At 48.5% G+C, this 21,541-nt stretch overlaps 1 protein-coding gene across 1 annotated transcript in view; it reads left to right on the plus strand.

Moving 5' to 3' along the window:
• Positions 1–21,541, plus strand: part of pkhd1l1.1 (PKHD1 like 1, tandem duplicate 1) — a 61,689-nt gene that overhangs the window by 36,085 nt on the left and 4,063 nt on the right. The window contains exons 47-72 of the mRNA XM_079749525.1: positions 1,198–1,439; positions 2,028–2,164; positions 2,798–3,830; positions 4,200–4,394; positions 5,040–5,191; positions 7,132–7,288; positions 8,091–8,259; positions 8,854–8,942; positions 9,200–9,366; positions 11,165–11,294; positions 11,838–11,956; positions 12,342–12,471; positions 12,926–13,099; positions 13,471–13,574; positions 13,901–14,027; positions 14,333–14,454; positions 14,684–14,774; positions 15,444–15,595; positions 15,985–16,107; positions 16,617–16,728; positions 17,052–17,168; positions 17,448–17,613; positions 18,055–18,287; positions 19,977–20,141; positions 20,584–20,741; positions 20,971–21,106. Coding sequence (XP_079605651.1) covers positions 1,198–1,439; positions 2,028–2,164; positions 2,798–3,830; positions 4,200–4,394; positions 5,040–5,191; positions 7,132–7,288; positions 8,091–8,259; positions 8,854–8,942; positions 9,200–9,366; positions 11,165–11,294; positions 11,838–11,956; positions 12,342–12,471; positions 12,926–13,099; positions 13,471–13,574; positions 13,901–14,027; positions 14,333–14,454; positions 14,684–14,774; positions 15,444–15,595; positions 15,985–16,107; positions 16,617–16,728; positions 17,052–17,168; positions 17,448–17,613; positions 18,055–18,287; positions 19,977–20,141; positions 20,584–20,741; positions 20,971–21,106 — 4,700 coding nt within the window. The remainder of the gene's footprint in view (positions 1–1,197; positions 1,440–2,027; positions 2,165–2,797; positions 3,831–4,199; positions 4,395–5,039; positions 5,192–7,131; positions 7,289–8,090; positions 8,260–8,853; positions 8,943–9,199; positions 9,367–11,164; positions 11,295–11,837; positions 11,957–12,341; positions 12,472–12,925; positions 13,100–13,470; positions 13,575–13,900; positions 14,028–14,332; positions 14,455–14,683; positions 14,775–15,443; positions 15,596–15,984; positions 16,108–16,616; positions 16,729–17,051; positions 17,169–17,447; positions 17,614–18,054; positions 18,288–19,976; positions 20,142–20,583; positions 20,742–20,970; positions 21,107–21,541) is intronic.

Raw genomic sequence — 21,541 nt, forward strand, 5'->3', positions numbered from 1 at the left:
TAAATATACACACACACAATCACACACACTTCCAGGTAGGAAAATGCATACTTTACACCCTAATAGTTCAAGACTCACAGGACTATTTTTTTAACCCTGTTAATCCGGTTACCCCTATGTAATGAAACCCCCCTACCAGTAAACACCTGCGGGGGACGTTTAGCAAGCCGATCCGCTGCACAAAGCACCGGCTGCAGGCGACAGTCAAAACCAGGAATTATGCAAATCTCCACCGGTGGTTCTCACAATCAGGCTGCTTCCAGTGGATCTGCCCTCCGATTCAAACCACATGGGCCTGTGATTACTCTATCAATATTATTAAACTAACTATATCTAAAGTAATCCGATTTTTCACATTCTTTTGGAGGGCGTATAGACACAATTGCTCTAAATATCTTGCGGTATAATGTCTGAAAATCGAATCAGTACGGTCCATGGGTGCAGCTTTTTGTGACTTCTTTTTTAAAGGTGACCTATTATACCACCAGGTGTGAGTAGGGCTGGGTATCGTGGCCAATTTGTTTTTCCTAAATCGATTCGAATCGATTTCGATTCATAAGGTTCTGAATCGATTAATCACGATTCGATTCGATTCAATCTGCTCTTAAATAATGAAAATGGCTCAACTGTGTTACAAAATACAAATGTACTTTATTTTTTCTCTTCACCTTAAACAACAGGTTTTAAGTGCAAACTTGTAAATTGGACAGTTTAAACTTGAGCTGTAAACAAAACTGTCTCAAAAGTGCAATTTTGAAATTAGAAAGGAATTGCAAGTGAAAGTGTACTTGATCTACAACATTCCATCACTGCAAATTGCATTAAGGTATTGTTTATTAAATTGCAAAAATAATAATAATGATAACAAAACAAAACAAAAGAAATTGTTGTTTTGATTTTTTTACCCAGCCCTTGGTGTGAGTGTGATTAGCCGTTTCAAGCCGTTTTGAAAATCTGCCTCTTCTGACATCACAAGTGGGCGTGTCCACCTAGATGTGTGCTGGATAGATCAGTCTACCAGCCTACCCAGTGGACTGTAGCAAACGTTGCTCATCTGTCCGTCACACATCTAGGTGGACACTTCTACTTATGATGTCAGAAGAGGGCCGATTTTCAAAACGGCTTGTAACGGCTAATCACACTCACACCTGGTGGTATGATATGTCACCTTTAATACTTAAAACGTGTGCTCTACAGGCACAGCCAGGCGGAGAACGAGGTGAGGACCATCGCCTCGGTGTCGGCCGACGGGATGACCCTCACCCTGACCGAGGCCCTTGAGCACACCCACCTGGGGGTGTCGGTCCAGCTGCCCGGCGGCAAAGTGCTGGAGGGCCGGGCCGAGGTGGGGCTCCTCACCAGGAACGTGGTGGTCCGGGGCTCCCAGTCCATGGACTGGGCGGAGAAGATCGAGGCCTGCCCCGAAGGCTTCAACACAGGTACTGTTGTTTTCCCCCAGCAGGCCGGTCCGGCCCACCCTTAAAGGGCCAGCAGAGTTTTTTGTGAGACCCGATAGAAAAGGACCACTCTGGAAAAACGCTTTTAGATGGAAGTAGCAGACATCTTGTATTTCACTGACAAATTCCTTCTCTTAACAGAGAAAAAACTTCTCTGTAAAATTCAATAAAATAAGAGGTTTCTGCTACCCCCAGCTAAAAACATTTTTACAGAGCAGACATCTTGTATTTTACAGGGAAGTACCTAAAACGAACCCTCTGGAAAAACGCTTTTAGGTGGAAGTAGCAGACATCTTGCATTTTATTGAATTTTACAGAGGAGTTAGAAACTTCTTGGTGAAAATACAAAATGTCCACTACTCCCAGCTAAAAGCATATTTCCAGAGCGGTCGTTTACTACCGAACACAAAGATCCACGATGACTTTGTTTTCACACTGGGGTTTAGGGTCCATTTGGGGCACTTGAATCAGGTAACGCCGTCCCACTTGATCCCATCGCGGGCATTGTGAAGTCCTGTCACTGACGTTATACTAATAAAGTTGTCCTGACCAATTGGCGGTGGGTTTCAGGCGAGTTCGCCACCCAGACCTGCTTCCAGGGGAGGTTTGGCGAGGAGACGGGCAGCGACCAGTTCGGCGGCTGCATCATGTTCCACGCCCCCCGGCCCAACGAGAACCTGGCGGTCGGGAGGCTCGCACACGTGGAGGTACACAACCCTGTCCCGTCTGAACCGCCGCCGCGGCCACGGCTGCTGGTGCACGCTTTAAGACCAGGCTTTAAAGGTTTCATTTAGGTGGACATTTTATATTGGGCCTTGGGTTCCGATCTCAAACAGCGGCCAAGGTCAGTGGAGGTTTGGTACATGTTATATGGTTGTTTTACCACTTCAGAAAGGCACCTTATCCTGTCTTTTTTATAACCAACCTTCCTGGTTAGTTCTGTGTTCATAACCCACCTTTTTGGTTAGTTCTGGTTTATAACAAACCTACATGGTTAACCAACCTTCTTGGTTAGTTCTGTTTATAACCAACCTTCCTGGTTAGTTCAGTTTACAACCAACCTTCCTGGTTAGTTCCATGTGTTTTACATTTACATTCACATTTAGGGCATTTAGCAGACGATTTTATCCAAAATGACTTGCAACGGCTCTCACACACATTCACACACCGACAGCCACCTCGTCAGTAGTAGTTAGGGTTAGGTGTCTGGCTCAGGGACGCTCAGCTAAGAGGACCCGGGGATCGAACTAGCAACCCTCCAGTTACAAGGCAACCCGCTCTACCTCCTGAGCCAAGCCGACCCCGTTCTCCGTCTGAACCGTCCTCCCCTCCCCCCCCAGGTGTTCCACGCGGGCCAGGCCTTCCGTCTGGGCCGCTACCCCATCCACTGGCACCTGATGGGCGACGTGCACAACGCCTCGTACGTGCGCGGCTGCGCCATCCACCAGACGTTCAACCGGGCGGTGACCATCCACGACACCCACCGGTTGCTGGTGGAGCACAACGTCATCTACGACATCATGGGCGGCGCCTTCTTCATCGAGGACGGCGTGGAAACGGGCAACGTGCTGCAGTACAACCTGGCCGTGTTCGTGCGGCAGAGCACCAGCCTGCTGAACGACGACGTCACGCCCGCCGCCTACTGGGTCACCAACCCCGACAACGTGGTGCGCCACAACGCCGCCGCCGGCGGCACGCACTTCGGCTTCTGGTACCGCATGCACGAGCACCCCGACGGGCCGTCCTACGACCGCAGCGTGTGCCAGAAGAGGGTGCCCCTGGGCGAGTTCACCAACAACACCGTGCACTCGCAGGGCTGGTTCGGCCTGTGGATCTTCCAGGACTACTTCCCCATGGCGGGCGGGCGCTGCGGCTCCTCCGCGCCCCAGCCCGCCGTGTTCCGCGGCCTGACGGTGTGGAACTGCGAGAAGGGCGCCGAGTGGGTGAACGCGGGCGCGCTGCAGTTCAGCGGCTTCCTGATGGCCAACAACGAGAAGGCGGGCGTGGAGGCCAAGCGCATCCGGCCGTGGGCGGTGCGGGACTTCGGCGAGGAGGGCGGAGCCACGCTGTCCAACAGCACGATGGTGGGCCACGTGGACGCGCTGAACGGCGCCGGCTGGGAGTACCGCACGCGCCGCGGCGTGATCGCGCCCTTCGACGACGGCATGAGCGTCATCGGCACCGCCTTCGTCAACTTCGACCGGAACGGGAGCGCCGCCATCGGCGTGACGACCGTGGACGGCACCTGCGTGCACGACTGCGGCGGCTGGGCCGTGCGCTTCCGGCGCGTGGAGTTCATCAACACCACCAACAGGGGGGCCTTCCGCTGGGAGCACGAGGTGCAGCTGGTGGACCTGGACGGCTCCCTCACAGGTGAGCGTACGAGCGGAGAGGGGAATGTCACACAGCGCGGGGGGGTTTTAGCTCGGATGCGTCCGAAGTCGATTCAGTGTCCCGGGTCCGACGTCACTCGGCTCGCGTCCAAGCAGACTGGGAACTCACTGGGGTTGAAAGCGTTGTTTATGAAAAACCTCCCAAACTATCCACTTCTCTTCGCTTACTTTGCATTAATCCATGAGGATGTCACGGTGACGTGGTCCCGTAAACGTGTGTACACACACCGAACCACACACTTTGGAGGCCAGATGAACAAGAGATGCGTTCATCTGTCTTAACGTTTTCCTGCGGCCGCCTTCGTTAACCTCTATTTGACCCGTCCCCCCTCCGATGCCTTGCTCCCAGGCCAGGTCAATCAGAAGGTGGTTCCCATGAGCGGCCTGCTGGACCCGGCCCTCTGCAGGCCCAGCCCGCAGTGGAGCGGGGGGGACTACCCGGGGGCGCTGTGTGACCCCAGCGTGGACTTCCACCGCGTCTCCCTCAACAATCCCTCGCCCTCCTCCCTGCAGGGCAAGGACCTGGTGCTGAGCAACCAGCACGGTACCTCCAGACACGCACGCACACACACACACACACACACACACACACGGGCAGGCACACACGTACACACACATGCACACACACGGGCAGGCACACACGTACACACACATGCACACACACGGGCAGGCACACACGTACACACACACACACACACACGGGCAGGCACACACGCACACACACACACACACACACACACACGGGCAGGCACACACGTACACACGGGCAGGCACACACATACACATACATGCACACACACACACACACACATGGGGACACACACATACACACGGGCAGGCACACACACACACACACGGGGACACACACATACACACACAAAGACTCACAGACAAACAGGCACACACACAGACACGCACACATACAGACACGCACACACGTCCTACCTTATATCGATGCATACACAGAAAGATCACGGCGCTATATACTGAGTACCTTTTGCACCTGCTTATGCACACACTGACACAATTACAGAATCAGGATGGATAGACAGGATCAATTGTAGTAGAAAACCAAATAATGTTCAAAAAAATGTAAATTTAAAGTATCAAAATCTGAATCATTGCAATAGGTCGTGCAGTTTCCTGTGTGAAGGTATTCCGTTGAACAGTTATTGGTCTCCCCTGTCAGGCTCCAGTGGCGTTCCCTATCTGAAGAAGAGGCTCACTCACAAGCTGGGCTGGATGGCTCTGCTGCCCTCTGGACAGACGTACAACTGGTACTTCAAAGACGTGGACCAGATCACCAACATCACCTACTCGGCAGGGTTCTACTCCTTCAAGGTACCTCAGCGACCCAACACACACTCACTGACATGGTACCTCACCGGCCCAACACACATACGGTACATTACTGTTGGAACCACAAAGACAGAACCAGGTACATGCTCCATCGTTGTGTGGCTGTGTGGTGTATATAGTGACCAAAACTAAAGGTTGAATAAACATCCAAGTTCTACTGTGGCTTTAATCGGAAAATTATGAGAAAGAAATGAGTGTTTGTTTTGCCGATGCATCGCATCACGTGTGCAACAATCCAATCCAATCCACTTAATTTATATAGCATAATTTAAACAAACACAAGGTTTCCAAAGTGCTGTACAACAAGATAAGAAATATATAAAGATAATAAAAATACACTGCCCACATAACACATCTACATTACATCAACACATCTACATAACATCAACACGCTACCTGGAGTTAAAAGCCAGAGAAAAGAGGTGAGTTTTAAGATGGGACTTAAAAAGAGACAGTGAAGGGGCTTGTCTGATGTGCAGTGGCAAATTATTCCACAGTTTTGGAGCTCCAACGGAAAAAGCTTGTTCACCTCTGAGTTTTAGCCTGGCTCTGGGCTCTGTCAGGAGCAGCTGGTCAGCTGACCTGAGAGCGGCTGGGAATGTAGGGGTGGTGCAGCTCGGATAGGTAAGGTGGGGCAAGGCCATTCAAGGCTTTAAAAATAAATACAGCTATAAATACCACAGCTTTAATCTGGCTGTCAAATTTAAGGTCCACTTTTACCCCCAGATTGGTCATAATTGGCTTGTGGTACTGTGCTAAAGAACCCAGATCAACCAGAGAGGTCACAGAAGTGACCAAAGACCATGAATTCAGTCTTTTTTTCATTAAAATTTAAATAGTTAAGAGATATCCAGGCTTCAATATCATGTAAACACTCTAGCAATAGCTTAACCCTGTAGGCGTCTGACTTTTTAAGAGGGACATGAATCTGGGTGTCATCCGCATAGCAATAAAAAGAAATGCCTCGTTTCCTGAGAATCGAACCAAGGGGGAGAAGATAGAGGGAAAATAAAAGAGGGCCAAGCACAGAGCCCTGTGGTACCCCATATGAGAGGGGAGCAGTGGAGGAAACAGAGTCACCAAGGCTAACACAGAAGGTTCGATGTGACAGGTAGGACCTGAACCATTCAGGAGCTGTGCCACTGATGCCCACCCACTGCTCCAAACGAGCAATCAGGATTTCATGGTCCACTGTATCAAAAGCAGCAGTCAAAGTACAAGGACAACACAGTGACCAGAGTCAGTAGCTAAAAAGATGTCATCAAAAACTATTGAAACCGCTGATTCTGTGCTGTGCAATGTTTTAAAACCGGATTGGAAAATCTCAATAATATTTTGTTCATTTAAAAAGTCCATGAGCTAGGAATACACAATATTTTCTACGATTTTAGAAAGAAATGGCAATTTGGATACAGGCCTGAAGTTTGCCAAAACAGTAGAATCCAGCCCAGGTTTTTTTAACAACGGCAGGTTTAAAGTTGACAGGAACCACTCCAGAGGTCAGACTGCTATTAATTACTGCAGTAAATGATGGTCCAACAGTTAAGAACTGTTAAGAACACTTAAGAAGTCGGGGAGAGACATAATCCCCTGGAGAGACTGAGGGCTTCAAATGACCAACAATATCCTGCACAAAGGGCAGGGTCACAGGCTGAAATGAGTCAAAAACAGCAGAGCAGGGGACAAACACTGACAGACACAAGGGTCAATGGCAAGTGGTTAAATAAGTGCTCTGGCAGATGTGACTTTATCAATAAAGAAGTGAAGAAAGTTTTCACACAGGCAGAGCTAAAGAAGCATCTGGATTCTTGTTTCAAAATAAAGGCCTCCTTTGTAGATCTACATCAATGCCTGGACATGGTTAATGATCACGTTACGTTCCCGCTAACTCTTCCGTCCATTCCTCTCGTCTGAACCTCCAGCCTGACCAGCACGTGATAATGTGCCACAACCTGACCCAGAGGCCGGACAGCTTCAAAATCGTAGACGTGCGAAACGCCTCGGCCACGCCCCTCAGCTTCAGCGACAACAGCAATGGAGACTGGCACCTGGACAGCAGCAACAACCTCTGCTACATGAGTCAGTACCACAATACTACTGCTAATACCATGAGTATTAACCTAGCAATATCCTGTGCTACATGAGTCAGTACCATAATAATACTAATATTAACCTTGTTATATCCTCTGCTGCATGAGTCAGTACCATAATAATACTGCTAATACCACGAGAATTAACCTAGCAATATCCTCTGCTACATGAGTCAGTACCATAATAATACTACTAATACTATGAGAATTAACATAGTAATATCGTCTACTACATGAGTTAGTACCATAATACTACTAATATTAACCTTGTAATATCCTCTGCTACATGAGTCAGTACCATAATAATACTACTAATACTATGAGAATTAACATAGTAATATCATCTTCTACATGAGTTAGTACCGTTATACTACGAGTATTAACCTAGTAATAGGTTATCCTTGTAATATTAACCTAGTAATAGGTTAATACTGTGTGTGTGTGTGTCTGTGTATTTGTGTCTATGTGTTTTTGTGTGTGTGTCTGCTTGTGCATTTGCATGTGCATGTGTGTGTGTGTGTGTGTGTGTGTGTGTGTGTGTGTGTGTGTGTATGTGTGCGTGTGTGTGTGTTTGTGCGTGTGCCTGCATGCGTGTGCGTGTGCGTTTTTTGTGCGTGTGTGTGTGTGTGTGTGTGTGTGTGTGTGTGTGTGTGTGTGTGTGTGTGTGTGTGTGTGTGTGTGTGTGTGTGTGTGTGTATGTGCGTGTGCCTGCATGCGTGTGCGTTTTTTGTGTGTGTGTGTGTGTGCGTGTGCGTGCGTGTGCGTGTGCGTGCGCGTGTGTGTCCTCCCAGTCTCGGGTAGCACGCCGCCGCAGCGGACGGCGAGCGTGGACCGCTCCAGGTCGGACGTGGCCGTCCACTTCCAGGTGTTCCGCTGCTTCTACCCGGACTGCCTCCGCCCGGCCCCTCCACCCCTCGCCACCCCCGCCCCCACGCCCGCCCGCCGGCCCCAAGACTTTGTGTACGCCGCCCCGCACCCTGTCTGTTCCCTGTTGTTCGTTTAAAACCGAAGACGGGTAGACAGACAGAGACAGACAGACAGAGGGTGGACAGAGAGACAGACAGACAGAGACAGACAGAGGATGGACAGACAGACAGAGACAGACAGACCGACAGACAGAACAAGACAGAGACAGACAGACAAAGGATTGACAGAGAGACAGACAGGCAGACAGACAGACAGAAACAGGCAAACAGAAGAATGACAGAGACAGACGGAAAGGCAGACAAACAGAAAGGCATACGGACAAACGGAATACTGACAGACATATAGACTGACACAGACAGACAGACAGAGAGACAGACAGACGTACAAAGACAGACGAATAGAAGACAGACAGACAGACAGACAGACAGACAGACCGATGCTTATACTGTTAATTAAGCCTAATCTTATCTACTGTAACTGGATAGATTTTAGCAGTTGGTCAAACATTACTTTGACCATCAAATGGAATATTAAACTAATCACTGGGAGTAATTATTGTCAGTAGTAAGTGTATTTACTGTGTGTTGTTTCTGTCGTACCTGATTATTCCATACGTTCCTTTGTTAGTCTCTGGTCCAACGCCTCGTTCTGGGAGTCTTCAGCGGAGAATAACTTCAGTGCACCAGCAGAGGGCGCCAATGTGGTGATCCCGTCAGGTAACTGCTTTGAGCGCTTTCATAATCGGCGTTAAGTACATTATTATATTTCTCTCTTTCCCTTATATGTTATTCTCTTTTCCTTAAGTAATGCAAAATTATCTGCAGCATTAATTAAGGATTATTAAGTCATTTTAAAGAAACATCACACCCACACACACACATTCAACTCGTACTGAGAATCCACCGGTTCAACGTGGTTACACGGAGGACCCGTGAGTCATCCCTCTCCTCATTCTCCTGACCCCTGACCCCAGGCCAGTGGGTGGTGTTGGACGGGGACACCCCGCCCCTCAACAAGCTGACGGTGGTCGGCGTTCTTGAGATCCCCGACACCATGAACGACACGGCCAGCTCCAGACAGGCCCGCTCAGTGCCTGCCTTCCGGACCGTGGTCATCGAGGCCACCTACATCTCCATCCAGGTCAGAGAGAGAGAGAAAGAGAGAGAGAGAGGGGGAGGGAGAGGGGGAGGGAGAGAGAGAGACAGAGAGAGAGAGGGGGAGGGAGAGAGAGAGACAGAGAGAGAGAGACAGAAGCTGCGTTTCCATCCCCCTGATTTTATGCGAATTTTGAAGTATCGAATCAGTAAACGGTGATGGAAACACCAAAATTTGCATAAAAATCCTCTAATTCGCAAAAAAGTTTATCCGCTGGCTTGAGGTGGTTTTTGAGAAATACGAAAGAAAGTAAATGCGCAAAATGGGAGATTGAAACACACCTTTTGAAACAGCTGTGACGTAACATTGAATTCCAAGTAATTCCAGTCAAATTGTCTGATCAGCCTTCAAAACGAGAGCTGGTACATTGTGGAAAATGCATTAAACTGTAATCAGAAAACGAGATTATATGCTATAGACCCTAGAGCATCTGTGGTGTAAAGGCTGTGAAGAATTTCGAATTATAAATATGTACAATGTATCCTTTAAATACGTCCGTGGAGGAGAATGCCAATGTGAATAATAGATACGTGTGGACCGCTGAAGAGGTAAAACCTTTCCTTGCTCTCATCGAAGAAAAAAACATTACAGCTATTTTAGATGGAAAACAACGCAATTCCACTATATATCAGGACCTAAGAGAGGATGTTATCAAAAGGATACGACAAGCCCTGGAATGTGTGTAATTTTTCGCTCCAACCACTTGATGGAAACGCAACTAATTCAAATTTCTTTTTTGCGAACTTTCTAAAGATTCGCATCACCTTTTAGATGGAAACGTGACTAGAGAGACAGAGAGAGAGAGACAGAGAGAGAGAGAGAGACAGAGACAGAGAGAGAGAAACAGAGAGAGAGAGAGACAGAGACAGAGAGCGTGGAGAGAGAGAGACAGAGAGAGAGAGCTGTGGTTTCTATGGCGATGTGCCACTCGTTCAACTTGTAAAGTTTTGAGAAATGTGTTTGCGTGCTTTCAAGGTGAACTTAAACAAGGTGTCTCAAACTCGCGGCCCGGGGGCCAATTGAGGCCTGCGGGATGATATTTTGTGGCCCTCTACTTGACATCAAAATTTAGTGTTAGTGCGGCCCGCACGTTGTTGAACGCACATTTCTGCTGAGTCGCTTGCCACGCTTTTTTATCACTTGTGGTAGGGTGACCAGATGTCCCGGTTTTGAGTTGCGTGTCCTGAGTCCCGACAAAAGCCAAGGGACGCTAAAATGTCCTGGTTTCCACCAACGACTATTAATCATTCCACCAACAATTCTGTTGTCAGCGATTACATAGCGAACGTTATCTAATTATAGCCCGATCATTAACTTAGATTCGGTCAGTTGTGCTCCTTTTTTCTGTGGAATACTTGATGTGACCCAGCCTGACCCAGACTCTACCTCCAGCGGCCCCCAGGTAAATTGAGTTTGAGACCCCTGCCTGAGACGGTCGACTCGCGTGAGGTTCTGTGGTGATGCCGTCGGAGGTGGCTGATTATTTCACTTTTGATAAAGACCTTTCAAGATAAAAGTCTTCCTTCAACGAAGTGGTTGAATTAAAAAGTAGGCGGGACTTTCATTGTTCAACTCGCCTCCAACTAACAAGCTAAATCTGCTTATCATTGAATTCAAACAACAGCCAGCCTTGTACTCTCTAAGGTAGAAGGACTTCTAAAAGCAAAAACATTCCTAAAACGCAGTTGTGGAAAAAAGTGGTTCTCCTATATTCTCTACACAAGTAAAAGCATAAACACCTCATCAAGCAGTCATGTGACACGTCTGCGTTGGTTGGTTCCAGGGCGGTAAGCTGATCGCCGGATGGTCCGACGAGCCGTTCAGAGGACAGCTCCACTTCAAGCTGAACGGGGACCACCGGACCCCGGACTGGCCCCTGCCCAACGGCCCCAACCAGGGCTCCAAGGTTCTGGGTAGGTCCCTGCTCAAAGGGCCCCCGCTCAACAGTGGAACCCCAAACACTCAGAAATCTGAACTCTGACCAGGAGCAGAACGTACAGAATACAGACGACAAGGGGCGGGATCTGGGGGGGTCGTTAGATAACATTGAACACAGGTGAACATGGAAAAGTAATTAACTCAGGTGAAACAGTTTAGCAAACGAGGACGTCCAGGGAAACAGGCTGGGGACCCAATGCCTTTTCACAGAGATATCTATTATATTCAAACAAAGCTAAGTATCGATTCTACTGCTTACAATCATTTTGTAACAGATTTGTTTCGTTTTTCTTTTACGTTAGAAAAGATGACAAAAACGAACCAAAAGTATGACAATGAATAAAATAACGAGACTAAATTAATAAAACAAACTGTGTGCATACACGATACAATATATTACATTACACCTTTCACATGAGATAATTGTATTCAATATAACTTGAACTATTTTAAGGAAATTGTAAAAAAAATTCTAGTTCTCCTTGTATATTCCGGACCTTGTATCTGTTGTCTCCCAGGTGTGTTTGGTACCTTGGAGCTGTACGGGTTAGCTCCCAACGTGTACCACTCCAAGCTAGCCGCTACCGCCGCCGCGGGCACCGACACGCTCACCCTGGACCAATCGGTGGACTGGAAGGTCAGGGGTCACCGGTTTATGTTCAGCAGTTCACACACTAGCGGGGTTTACGTTCACAGTCAGGATATAAACGAAGTGTCTCGAAGCAGATGTCAAAATTAAGATACTATCTGGTTCCGACATATATTATTTATACAATAAGTTCTATTTTAAAAAATAAAACATATGGTATGATATGATAAAAGATATGACGATTGACATAATATGATTATTTAGATAAAATATGTTAGATATGATAATGTTTGTTAATCAATGCGTTAATAACAATGTTATAGTTGTCAGTTAACAATATGGAGACAGTTGGTTTGCCTTTGATTTCTTCAGTTATGTCTGTTTGTCTGTTTGTCTGACCGTTTGTTTGTGTGTTTGTGTGTTTGTGCGTCAGACAGGGGACGAGGTGGTCATCTCCACCACCGGGTTCAACGCCTGGGAGACGGAGACACGCCACATCACCGCCGTGTCCGCTGATGGCCTCACGCTCACCCTCAACCAGTCCCTGGAGTTCACTCACATCGGTACGTCCACCAGCAGCACCCAGCAAATAGACAGCTCCCACTCCAGGAAATACAGAACACCCACCCTAGGAAATACACACATCCCACCCCAGGAAATACACACCTCCCACCCCAGGAAATACACACCTCCCACCACAGGAAATACCCACCACGACGAGGCAAATATGCATACCCACGACCCAAGGATATACAAACAGCGACCCAGGAAATACCCACCTCCAATCCCACCTCCCAAGGGAGGTGGCATGCAAAAATAATTGTCACAACTTTTTTTTTGCATGCCAGCTCTATTTTTGCATGCCACCACCTTTTGGGAGGTGGCATGATAATTGTTGTAACTTCCTTTTCTCTTTTTCTCACGCTTCTCTTTCTCTCTGTCTCCCCTCTCCCTCTCTTCCCTCTCCTCTCCCCCTCTCTCTCTCGATGTCTCCCCCCCTCTCCCCCCTCCTTCCAGCCGGGACCCACAGCGTCCCCGGGACGTCTGCGTCCTACACGCTGTCAGCAGACGTGGGCCTGCTCACCAGGAACATAAAGGTCATAGGTCAGGACTACCCCCAGCTGTTTGAAGAGTCCTTCGGGGCACGGGTGCTCGTGGGCGCCTACTCCTGGGAGGGGATCGACTACAAAGGTACGCACCGCACGCCCGGAACGAGACAGACATTATTAATCATCGTTATTACTGTATCATTCGTCCTTTTTTCGATTTATTGTGTATTTATTCGAATAGCTGCCTGCATGTACTCCATTGATCTGCGATGTACATTGCTCACTGTAGCACGTTTCGTTTTCCGTTTATTGTTTTATTCAGTTAAATTAAATTTGATTTGGTTTTTGGTTGATTAATCAGTCCTCGGGATTAATTGGGATTTTCTGTTGACCAACAAACCCCAAACGGTTCTGAAATGGAACTGAAACAGGGCTACCCTGCAGGACTACCCTCTGCTGTGCTTCATGTTCTGTTCTCTACCCACTGTCTGCTGTCATATTGACTCCCTGAAGGCGTGGCCAAGATCAGAAACGTGGAGTTCCACCACTCCGGACAGCAAGGGTGGAGCGACTTCACCGACCCCCGCTACTCTGTGGCCTTCCTCAACCTGGGAGAGGTACGGCAAATGACCCCTTACCCTAAGTCTAACCCCAATCTCATCTTTACCCTAAAACCCAACCCTGACATCCTAACCCTAAACTAACCCCCACCCCTATCCCCATTCAAACATGAAATTCAACGCTTACCCGAAAGTTATTGTAAACCACTATGATTACTAAGTTTGTATGTTAGCATTGTTAAATGATTTGGAGAATTCAAGTACTTTGCTACAAGTACTACATCTTTGATGCTGGGTGTGTAATGTGCCCTTCACAACGCCTGCCTCATGTGAAGAGATCATGATGGTGATGAATGGATGAATAATATTCTCCTCTGTAAAAGGTTGCAGCGAACGAGTCCTACCTCCAGGGATGTGCGTTCCACAACGGCTTCTCCCCCGCCATCGGCGTCTTCGGAACGGACGGGATGTTCGTGGACGACAACGTGGTCCACCACACTGTGGGAGAGGGTGAGGAACAACGCTGGACCTGGAGGGTTAGATAGGGAGGAGAGGGGGAGGGTTAGATAGTAGGGAGGAGAGGGGGAGGAGGAGGGGTAGATAGTAGGGAGGAGAGGGGGAGGAGGAGGGGTAGATAGTAGGGAGGAGAGGGGGAGGAGGAGGGGTAGATAGTAGGGAGGAGATGGGTACAAGTAGAAAAGGGGGCATCAAATACAGCATGTTATGGGGTATCTGTAGAGTAGTCGCGGTCTTTCTCCTGAACTTGAGTTGATAGAACAACAGGACCTGGCCTCACTGTTGTTTGGCGTCCACAGGGATCAGGGTTTGGGGCAACGCGGTGACGGTCCGTAGGAACCTGGTGACCCTGACCCGCTGGCCGGGCTCCTACCAGGACCGAGAGGAGGACTTCAACTACGACTGGAACGCGGCCATCGAGGTCCGTCCTCGCACATACAGAAAACCACAACACTGGGGACCTCTCCTGGTTTTATCTAGTTGGTTGTATCTTGGTTCATGATCCATTTTGGACCGGTACCGTTTGTTTGGGTTGCTCGTGGCTTAGTAGTGAGATGTTGTGTTGCGGTGTGTTGTGGTCTGGTGTGTGTTTTAATTAGTGGAGCCTTTGTGAGTTTGTGTTCATTGTGTTGCGTGCGTCTCCTTACCAGGTCAGCGAGGGTACCAACGTGGTTCTGCAGCACAACATCGTGGCCGGCTTCGAGCGGGTCGGCTACCGCATCGACGGCGAGCCCTGCCCAGGTAATGCACCGATACGACCTTCCCTCGGTCCCTCATTCTCCAAAGTCCTTCACTTGTTCCCTCATTTTCCAAAGTCCTTCACTTGTTCCCTCATTTTCCAAAGTCCTTCACTTCTTCCCTCATTTTCCAGTCCTTCACTTGTTCCCTCATTTTCCAAAGTCCTTCACTTGTTCCCTCATTTTCCAAAGTCCTTCACTTGTTCCCTCATTCTCTAATGACCTTCTCTCACTCTCTCATTCTCTAAGGTGCTTCCCTCACTCCCTCATTCTCTAAAGTCCTTCACTCGTTCCCTCATTCTCCAGGGTCCTTTCCTCGTTCCCTCATTCTCTAAAGACCTTCCCTCACTCCCTCATTCTCTCAAGTCCTTCACTTGTTCCCTCATTTACCAAAGTCCTTCACTTGAACCCTCATTCTCTAAGTGCTCCACTTGTTCCCTCATTCCCCAAAGTCCTTCTCTCGCTCCCTCATTCACTCAAGATCTTCACTCGCTCCCTTATTCTCCAAAGTCCTTCACTTGTTCCCTCATTCTCTTAAGTTCTTCACTTGCGTCCTCATTCTCTAAAGTCCTTCACTTGTTCCCTCATTCTTCAAAGACCTTCCCTCGTTCCCTGATTCTCCAAAGGGTTGTGTGCTCACCCAGTCTCCTCGTGTTCGATGGTTCTCTCCCAGGTTCTTCTCCGAGCAGCAGCGAGGCGTGGCTGCAGAACGAGGCCCACGGCGGTCTGTACGGCGTGTACATGAACAAGGACGGCCTTCCCCGCTGCAGCTTCATCCGCCGCTTCACCGTCTGGAAGAGCTACGACTACGGCATCTACTTCCAGGTACGGACCACGGCCCCCCTCTGGTCGGGTACCGCACTTGACTTCTTTCCTTCTCTGCCGTTATTTCTTTTGTCTTTTTCAGCATTTTCTTGTTGTTGTATCCATTCATTTTTAACTAATTTGTTCTTTAACAATGTATTTTAACCTATTCATTAAGTCTGGGTTGGCTTTGCTTCAGATTGCTCTGGGACGTTGAAATTGTTTTTAATTAATTCAATCATAATCCTAAATAAGCGATCCTTTCAGTAACTTTTTTTCCAAGCCCAAATTGATTGTTCTGCTTCTGTCAGTTCATGAGACAATTCCCTTCTAAGGCGTCCAGTCTGAGGCCAAAATGCACGTCTTGATTCAGTTGAAAATGAACGTTTGTTTTTTCGCTTCCCGCCCAGACCGCCTCGAACGTCATCGTTGCCGAGGTGACACTGGCGGACAACGGCCTGGGGCTCATGCCCCTGGTCTACTCCCCGCCGTCCCTGTCTCACCTCTACGCCGACAAGACCATCCGCGTCCGGGTACGTGGTCCTCCCTCGGGTCCTCCTTCTGGCTCGCCGGGCCACTGATCACCTCCGTTGCGAGCACCACCACAATCAACGCACAACTGATACAAGGGTTGTTGTTGTTAAAGTGAAAGCGATTCAACAGAGCTCAATCCGCTTTTAAAGGGGACCTTGCATGCTTATTTTTTTTCCAATATATATGAGTTCTGCTTCATACGCATGCTGTGGAAAAAATATGTCTTGCTAAAAAGTCAATGGTCCAAAAAATTTGGACCATTGACGTCATTGGTCCGGTATTTGTGTTCCCCAAATTGGACCAATGAGGTCAATGGGCCAACTTTAAACCCCAATCTCGCCCCCAAAATATGGTCAGTATCCAACTGTATTTCCTTTAAGGTTGTATGCATATATATACGTGATGTCATGTATGTGTCATGTTGACCAAGTTTGCTCAGGAATGTTCTTTCCCTGAAAGAATTTCCTGTGTAACAAACTTCTCCGTGTGGTTTGTTTGCCGTTGCCAGGACTCCCTAGTGGTTGGAACGAGCCCGGGCTTCAACTGCTCAGACGGCGTGCCCATGGAGGACTTCAACATCCGGGAGAGCTCCAGTGAACGCGGCGCCAAACTCCCAGACGGTAGACTTTTCAAATCAACATGTCTTTCACGGGGACGTGAAAAGCTGCGTCTTCTTCCGACATCACTAGTGGGTGTGTCCTGCTAGATGTGTGCTGGATAGATGAGCAACGTTTGCTTCAGTCCACTGGGTAGGCTGGTAGACTGATCTATCCAGCACACATCTAGGTGGGCACACCCACTAGTGATGTCCGAAGATGCAGATTTTCAAAACGGCTTGTAAGAGCTAATCACACTCACACCTGGTGGTATAATATGTCCCCTTTAAGGTGGAGGGACATGCATTGTTTCGACAACTAAAAGCAAAATCGTTTCCTTTCGGTAGGTGGTCGGTCAGGACTCGGCTGGCCATGGTTCGAGTCTGGCCACAACGCGGCGCCGTTCATGCCTCACCACGGCAACACGAACTACAACGCCATCCGCGGGCTGATGACGGTCGTCGGTAGGTATCTATGACGACAGCAATACAACCCCAGCGGCAGAGAGAAAGAGAGAGAGAGAGAGAGAGAGAGAGAGAGAGAGAGAGAGAGAGAGAGAGAGAGAGAGAGAGAGAGAGAGAGAGAGAGAGAGAGAGAGAGAGAGAGAGAGAGAGAGAGAGAGAGAGAGAGAGAGAGAGAATCCAAACGCAGATCAGTGATCCATGATCCAGAAGGGACATTCTCAGTGTTCTCCAGACCGACCGCGTGAAGCTCAGGATGCTTTCTTCTTCTTCTCTCTACAGACACCATCTTTGTGGCGTTCAAGAGCGTGTGTCCCGGTGTGTCCAGCGCCATGTTCATGACCAGCCCCTCCAACAACGACCTGCACCACCCCATTCAGGTGGAGCGCATCACCGTCTCTGACAGCACCGAGGACTCCAAGGTCTTCATCCACCGGCCGGATGTGGGGTGGGTTTCCGTCCTTTATGTCGAGGGTTTAAGGGGCTTAGGGGGACAGTGTAGTGGCTTGGTCGTATGTCTTCCAGCCTACTATCCTGTCCTTGGGCAAGCTGTCTAAAAACGACCTGCACCTTAACAATAACCTGGTCGCTCCGAAGATGAAGGTTGGAACAGTTTCAAGTGCTGTAATCTTAATTTAAATGTCCACCAAAATGTCAAAGCGAAGGGAAAGCTTTTGTTGGTGTTTAGCAATAGCAAGTCTACAATGCCCATCTTGGGTTTTCTTTCTATCTCTAACCCTTTACTTTTAAATACAACTGGAGTCGAGTGGAATGAGCAGCAAGGCACAAAGCCTCTTGCACGACATCGCTATACAGCGTAGGTCCTAGGTCCCAGGTTCTGACGGGTTCCCAGTATGCTCAGAACATGGCTGTGTGTGTGTTACCCCAGTAAGGTCAACCCGTCCGACTGCGTGGACATGGAATGCGACGCCAAGAAGAAGAGCATGCTGAAGGACCTGGACGGCTCCTTCCTGGGCGCCGTCGGCACAGTGGTCCCCCAGTCGGAGTACGCGTGGAACGGGGACCCCAGCAGGGGCCTGGGGGACTACCGGATCCCCAAGGTCATGCTGACCTACCCCAACGGCAGCCGCATCCCCGTGGACCAGATCGCCCCCAACAAAGGTTAGCCCCACTGGCGGTACCGGGGACTGGTGGCTGGGATGGGTTGCGGGTCGAGTTAGCATTAAGGTTCTAGAGCTACAGCAGGTAGATAAGTAGCATTGTGGGTCGAGTTAGCATTAAGGTTCTAGAGCTACAGCATGTAGATAAGTAGCATTGTGGGTCGAGTTAGCGTTAAGGTTCTAGAGCTACAGCAGGTAGATAAGTAGCATTGTGGGTCGAGTTAGCGTTAAGGTTCTAGAGCTACAGCAGGTAGATAAGTAGCATTGTGGGTCGAGTTAGCATTAAGGTTCTAGAGCTACAGCAGGTAGATAAGGAGCATTGTGGGTCAAGTTAGCATTAAGGTTCTAGAGCTACAGCATGTAGATGAGTAGCATTGTGGGTCGAGTTAGCATTAAGGTTCTAGAGCTACAGCAGGTAGATAAGTAGCATTGTGGGTCGAGTTAGCATTAAGGTTCTAGAGCTACAGCATGTAGATAAGTAGCATTGTGGGTCGAGTAAGCATTAAGGTTCTAGAGCTACAGCATGTAGATAAGTAGCATTGTGGGTCGAGTTAGCATTAAGGTTCTAGAGCTACAGCAGGTAGATAAGGAGCATTGTGGGTCAAGTAAGCATTAAGGTTCTAGAGCTACAGCATGTAGATAAGTAGCATTGTGGGTCGAGTTAGCATTAAGGTTCTAGAGCTACAGCAGGTAGATAAGTAGCATTGTGGGTCGAGTTAGCGTTAAGGTTCTAGAGCTACAGCATGTAGATAAGTAGCATTGTGGGTCGAGTTAGCGTTAAGGTTCTAGAGCTACAGCAGGTAGATAAGTAGCATTGTGGGTCGAGTTAGCGTTAAGGTTCTAGAGCTACAGCAGGTAGATAAGTAGCATTGTGGGTCGAGTTAGCATTAAGGTTCTAGAGCTACAGCAGGTAGATAAGTAGCATTGTGGGTCGAGTTAGCATTAAGGTTCTAGAGCTACAGCATGTAGATAAGTAGCATTGTGGGTCGAGTAAGCATTAACGTTCTAGAGCTACAGCATGTAGATAAGTAGCATTGTGGGTCGAGTTAGCATTAAGGTTCTAGGGCTACAGCAGGTAGATAAGTAGCATTGCGGGTCGAGTTAGCATTAAGGTTCTAGAGCTACAGCAGGTAGATAAGGAGCATTGTGGGTCGAGTTAGCATTAAGGTTCTAGAGCTACAGCATGTAGATGAGTAGCATTGTGGGTCGAGTTAGCATTAAGGTTCTAGAGCTACAGCAGGTAGATAAGTAGCATTGTGGGTCGAGTTAGCATTAAGGTTCTAGAGCTACAGCAGGTAGATAAGTAGCATTGTGGGTCGAGTTAGCATTAAGGTTCTAGAGCTACAGCAGGTAGATAAGTAGCATTGTGGGTCGAGTTAGCATTAAGGTTCTAGAGCTACAGCAGGTAGATAAGTAGCATTGTGGGTCGAGTTAGCATTAAGGTTCTAGAGCTACAGCAGGTAGATAAGTAACTTGAATAGCTTTTAAAGAGATTAGAGGAGGACACATTTTGGACATTTAGGAAATATTTGTCGCAAACATTTATTTTAGGTGAAATATCAACATAGCATAATAACAATGAACCATAGTATGAAGTGGAGTAAAGTCATCAACAGGAATCCATACATTTCCGCTTTTGAGATCCTCATTTGTCCACTCGTCCGATGTCAACCCCCCCCTCCTCTCCCAGGTGTGATCAGGGAGAACTGTACCTACATGCCGGCCTGGCAGAGCTACAAGTGCTTCGGCCTGAACTACCGCCTGCTGGCCATCGAGAGCATGGACGCCGACACAGAGACCCGGCGTCTGTCCCCCGTGGCCATCCTGGGAGACGGCTTCGTTGACCTCATCAACGGTAGGAGCAAGTCATCCACACCAGGGGGCGCCACACGGGGGTTAAAGTTGTAGAACTTTGTTTTGCGTTTCAATGTGTTAAGGGCTCATCTTTTAACGTTGTTGATGTTTTTTATTGAATGGATTTATTAATACTTTAGCTAATGGTCATCAACTTCTTTTGTTTTAGATTGCTATTTGGCTAGCATACATCGTTAGCTTTGGCTAGCATGAGGCTTTTCATTTTACAGATGTACATATTTGTCTAGCGTTCATCAATTACTTTGGCTAATTTGAGGCTAATTGTCTTTCATGCACATTTAGCTAGCGTCAATCATCTATTGCTTTGGCTAGCGAGAAGCTAAATGTTTTCATGAACATTACGCTAGCGATCCTCCATTGCCTTGGCTAGCATGTAGCATGGAGCTAACTGCTACCCTGTCCCCCCCCCCCCCCCCCCCCAGGCCCCCAGGACCACGGCTGGTGTAGCGGCTACACCTGCCAGCTCAGGCTGTCCCTGTTCCACGCCATGGTGGCCACGGGGCGCGCCTTCGACGTTTTCTTCTCCAGCGTCAGCCCGCAGAAGCTACGGCTCATGCTGCTCAACGCCCCGCCCACGGAGGTGAGGCCACGCCCACAAGGCAGCAGAGGGGGGCGGGGCTTGTGGAGTGGGATTAACCACTTTATGTTTGAGCACATTTTGAAACGACAAGGCTATGTGGTAGTCGACAGGTTTGATTTCATCTCGAATTGGGATTTGGCTGTTGGATCAGGGGAAACCCATGAAAACGTTTTGTCCCTCTATGCTTGCCGTTGATGGTGTGCCACTCCCTCTCCCTCTCGTCCTCCAGAGCGTCCTGGTGTCCATCTTCTACTCCAAGCCCAAACGGCTGGACGTCTACGTAAACAACCAGCTGATCGCTCCGACTAACGCTGAGTGGAACGCAGAGAACACAGACTACACCATGATGGAGCCCTCGTACCCTGGTACAACTCACACCAAACACACACACACACACACACACACACACACACACACACACACAAGCACACACACCCTAACCTCTACCTGGTCTTTGATTACCTGTAACTGTGAGTCATTTGGGTAAATGTTTCAGCCAAATGACCAAATACTAATAGCAAACTAATGAATGCTTCTAGGATACTATCTGTGAGTTAAACATTGGGCCACAGCATCAGAACAACAGAACTGATGTGGGAGGAGTGAATCACAGAGCCAGAGGTGTTAAAGAGAAGGGAGGGAGGGGCTTCTTGCTCGAGGATTCTCACCGTAGGGGCCCGCAAATATCAAACCACGGACCCTCTTTGGCAAGCATCTCTCATGCTTCTAAACCCCTCCGCTTACGTTCTTACAACCTTCTTTCTACTATTCATATTCAACCTTTGTTGAACCAGGTCAGT

Source organism: Pollachius pollachius, assembly GCF_949987615.1.
Source record: "Pollachius pollachius genome assembly, chromosome: 13".
NCBI classification, from domain to species: Eukaryota; Metazoa; Chordata; class Actinopteri; order Gadiformes; family Gadidae; genus Pollachius; species Pollachius pollachius.